Source organism: Caenorhabditis remanei, chromosome II (genome assembly GCF_010183535.1).
Source record: "Caenorhabditis remanei strain PX506 chromosome II, whole genome shotgun sequence".
In the NCBI taxonomy this organism is placed as follows: Eukaryota; Metazoa; Nematoda; class Chromadorea; order Rhabditida; family Rhabditidae; genus Caenorhabditis; species Caenorhabditis remanei.
Genome location: NC_071329.1, coordinates 3,198,811 through 3,202,614, shown reverse-complemented (window position 1 = coordinate 3,202,614; position 3,804 = coordinate 3,198,811). Strand labels below are relative to the sequence as shown.

Genomic DNA, 3,804 nt, shown 5'->3' with positions numbered 1-3,804 from the left:
GAACGTGTGGTCCGGGACGCTCTGGTTGCAAGAATGAAATCTCGTTGAGCAGCAATGATTGTTGATTATTTTGAGAGTATCCTCGCATGATTTCAGCCAACAAAAGTGAGTCCAACTTCTCGTTGAGTCCCGACCAAATCGTCTCGATTGTCTCGGTGTGCGGTTCGGTGATGCCGAATATTGTCATACAGATCTTCGTCTCCAACATCGCCTCGATCGTTTCCATTTGTTTTCGGCGCAATTTCGCTTTGTTGCCCTTGACGGCGAGCTCGTATGAGTCACGGTCCATGTGTAGTTGGAAATAGAAGATTTGATTGCGATCCGTGTCTCTGGAATATTGTGTCTGTTTGTCTCACTTATAGACAAAAACTCACTTATAGACAAAAGTGTTCAATCGATTGCTGACACTGTACTTGAGAAGTGGCACTTTGATCTTTTCGAATGCCATATGAAGTGGATTCTTATGGAGAAGGGTACTCTGGTTTCGCACTCGTTCGGGTACTGTTATCCTGCAAAAAGGAGTATTTTCTTGTTTTAAAAAAAACTTTGATATAAATGTTGGAATCATTCCAATGGAATGAATCAGGAAACGAGGAATTGAGCAAAAAATATTTTCCGAGAGAACTACACGCCCTAAAAAACTCTTCCATCTAGGCTCTTTTGAGTCAGGGCAACGGGAATTGTGGCGTTTAGAGCGATTTTAAGGCATATGCGTCAATAATAAAGATTCCTTGGAATTTTCAAAAGTATCGGAATCTGTAATTTAAAAATATGAATTCAGTTCTCTTTTCAAAAATTGTAGTGGTAAATAAAGCGATTTTTGAATGGAAAAATCGCAATTTTCGGAAGTTTTCTAGTTTTTCCGTTAAAATTCTGTCAGAAACTAGATTTCGGGAATTTTTTTAGAAGATTTGGATGCGGAAATGTTAAGAGTTTTGCTATTGTGAAATTGAATAGAAAACCTTTTTTATTGCAAAGTTTCAGTGTTTATGAGATTTTTGACGATTTGAATGAGGCTGAAATTATTATAAAAACAGGAAAAAAAGACATTTTCTATTCAACATTTCTCTAAAAACATGATGCGGCAAAACTGCAGAAATAGGCTCCGCCTATTTTATGCCACGCCCGCTTTTTTTTTTTGCAATTTTTCCTTACGATGCTGTTTTTGTAGGTTCCCGCGGCTGAATTGCAAAAGTGGGCGTGGCCAAAATTCCATGTTTTCTCCTTACCACAACTCTCTCTGCAAGGGACACGCGAAATATCCCTCTGCAAAGTAGAAATACAAATCTCCCGGCAATTCTCCACGTGGCATCATCATCTTATTCTTCTCCACAATCTTCTCCTTCTCCGTCGTCGTCGTCGTCGCCGGATGATTCTTCTCCTCCGATATCGATTTTCTCATCGTCGTCGCCGCAGTGATGATCTCCGGCACGAGAAGTTTATCTACCTTTCTCTGAATATACATCATCTCCAGAAGGCTCTCCTGATTCAGAATCCGCAACTCTTGTCGAATGCCCGCCCACATCTCGTCAAGGACTACGGTATGTTGATGAGCGTATCGTTGGCAGAAGTGGACGGAAATACTGTGAGCCGTCGTCGCGTCGACAGTAAGAATTATCCAAAAATCGGCGATTTCTGACGAGAAATTCTCGACGGAATCATCATCGGGCGGTGTTTCAGCCACTCTCTTGTATAATTCCTTATCGTGGATACTTTTACAGTAGAACATATTCGTATCGGGGAGACGCTTCATTTTCAGATATCCCGTCACTCGATCGTCCATTAGATTCATGAATTTTCGGATCTGAAAGTGGCGAAATTTGAGTTTTTTTTAGGGGAAAATCGCAACAAAAAATTTGAGCATAGGTTCCCCCTACGCGTGACTAAATGGGCTCTATTGATAATCTTTTGAAAATGTCAGTTTTCTTATTAAAACCGGTATTTTCACAAGATTACAATTATAGCGCATTTGCCACATTTCAGCTTTCTACAGTACTTTTCGGAGAGACTTAACTCTTCCAAAACTATCAATCGCTTGCGATAATACGAGAGGAACTAATGCTCACAACCGCTGGCCTAGAATCCCAAACAGAAAAAGCTCGGCCATCAGAGAAAAATGACCACTTCTGAGCTTTTTCGGAGCGAAAATTCGGGTTTAGAGGGTTTTAGAGTATCATTTTTCTACATACTCACAAATTACCGTAATCCGTTTTCAGAATAGACAAACATTTGGGCATAGGTTACCCCTACGCGTGACTAAATGCGCTCTATTGATAATCTTATGAAAATGCCAGTTTTTCAATGAAAAAAAACTGCGTTTTCACAAGATTACAATTAGAGTGCATTTGCCACATTTTAATTTTGTTTTTTCAAGCTGATTTTCGGATTTTGAGTGGTTTCATCATATTTCCATCAAATTTTGCCATTTGTCTCTTAAAACCTAAAAAAAGACGATTTTTCCCTAAATTTTAAGCGATTTTCAGCAATTTGGGGTGTAAAAAGTCTAATTTTCCTCTAAAATCTTAAATTTCAGTTTTCCACCAAAAAATTTTAGGATAAGAGCATTTCTAACCAGTTTTTCTCATTGTTTCCATCAAATTTAGTGATATTTTGACTCCAAAATTCACGAAAATTCTAAATATTCAGTCTCAACGGTTTTTCTTAAACTATTAGAGATTTTCAACAATTTGGGGTCAAAAAGTATCATTTTCCTCAAAAATCAAAAAGTTGTCATGTTTAGACCGTATTCCAGTATTTCTAACCAATTTTTAGTGATTTTTCAAAAGAAAAATCCCATTTTTCCCTCTATTTTCATCGATTTTACCTTAAAAATGGATCCATCAACCAACAAAAACGGTTTATGTCGTGTCTCGGCGTGTCCAAACTTTCCGGACGTCGTGCACGCATTATCAATATAGCTCTTCACGTTCTCCAACAATTCTTTATCCACTTTCTCGACACGTGATTCCAGTAGAATCTTCTCCAACTCGAGAATCACTTCCACATTCCGAACCAATTCCGTCATCACTTTCCTCTCCTGAGTCGGCAATTCGAATAGCACGTCGTCACCCTTTTTCTCTCCGCCGCCTTCTGAATTCTCCCCGTCGTCGTCATCGTCACTCAGACTCGGATCGTCTTCTTCTTCCTCTTTTTTGTACGATTCACGACGGTGACGTTCGAATTCGTAGGGATTGCGGACGCGACTTTTGGCCATTCGGATGAGTCGAGTGTTGATCTCATTCACGTTCATTGTTGGACGAAGATTTTGAGTGGTGAGCACAATGAGTTCCAGCACGATTTCTACTTTCTGGAAAGAAAATTCATTAGATTATTTGGTTCAATTTGGCTGAAATCAACTAAAAGTGATATGACTGAAAACCTGAAGACGTGAGGATTCTGAATCTGTTTTCAGAATTTCGAAAATGTCAAAATGAACCGAGAAATGGCTGAAACTACATATTCAAAATTCGTCCTTTTTTTCATGGAAAACAATGGTTTCTTATGAATTTTGATAAGAAAATAGCGATTTTCATTGAAAAGTGTTTTTCTTTTCGAAATTTGGTGCTAAAATTCGGTTCAGATTCAATTTTTTTCAGAAAATTTTCAACGATTTCTACTTTCGGAAAACATTTATTAGGTTTGATTCAATTTGGCTGAAATCAAGTAAAAGTGATATGACTGAAAACCTGACGTCCTGAGGATTCTGAATCCGTTTTTAGAATTCCAGAAATGTCAAAATTAACCGAGAAATGACTGAAATTCCAATTTTTTGATTAGAAAATAACATAATTTCTGAAAATTGGG

The 3,804-nt window shown here is 38.2% G+C and overlaps 1 protein-coding gene across 1 annotated transcript; it reads left to right on the top strand.

Moving 5' to 3' along the window:
* Nucleotides 1–441: 441 nt before the first annotated feature.
* GCK72_004258 (uncharacterized protein) lies at nt 442–3,222 on the top strand (the record flags this gene model as incomplete). The annotated part of the gene is made up of 3 exons (XM_053724573.1): nt 442–498; nt 1,172–1,607; nt 2,972–3,222. The coding sequence occupies 3 exons, from the start codon at nt 442–444 to the stop codon at nt 3,220–3,222; spliced, it is 744 nt and encodes a 247-aa protein (XP_053588767.1).
* Nucleotides 3,223–3,804: the final 582 nt, after the last annotated feature.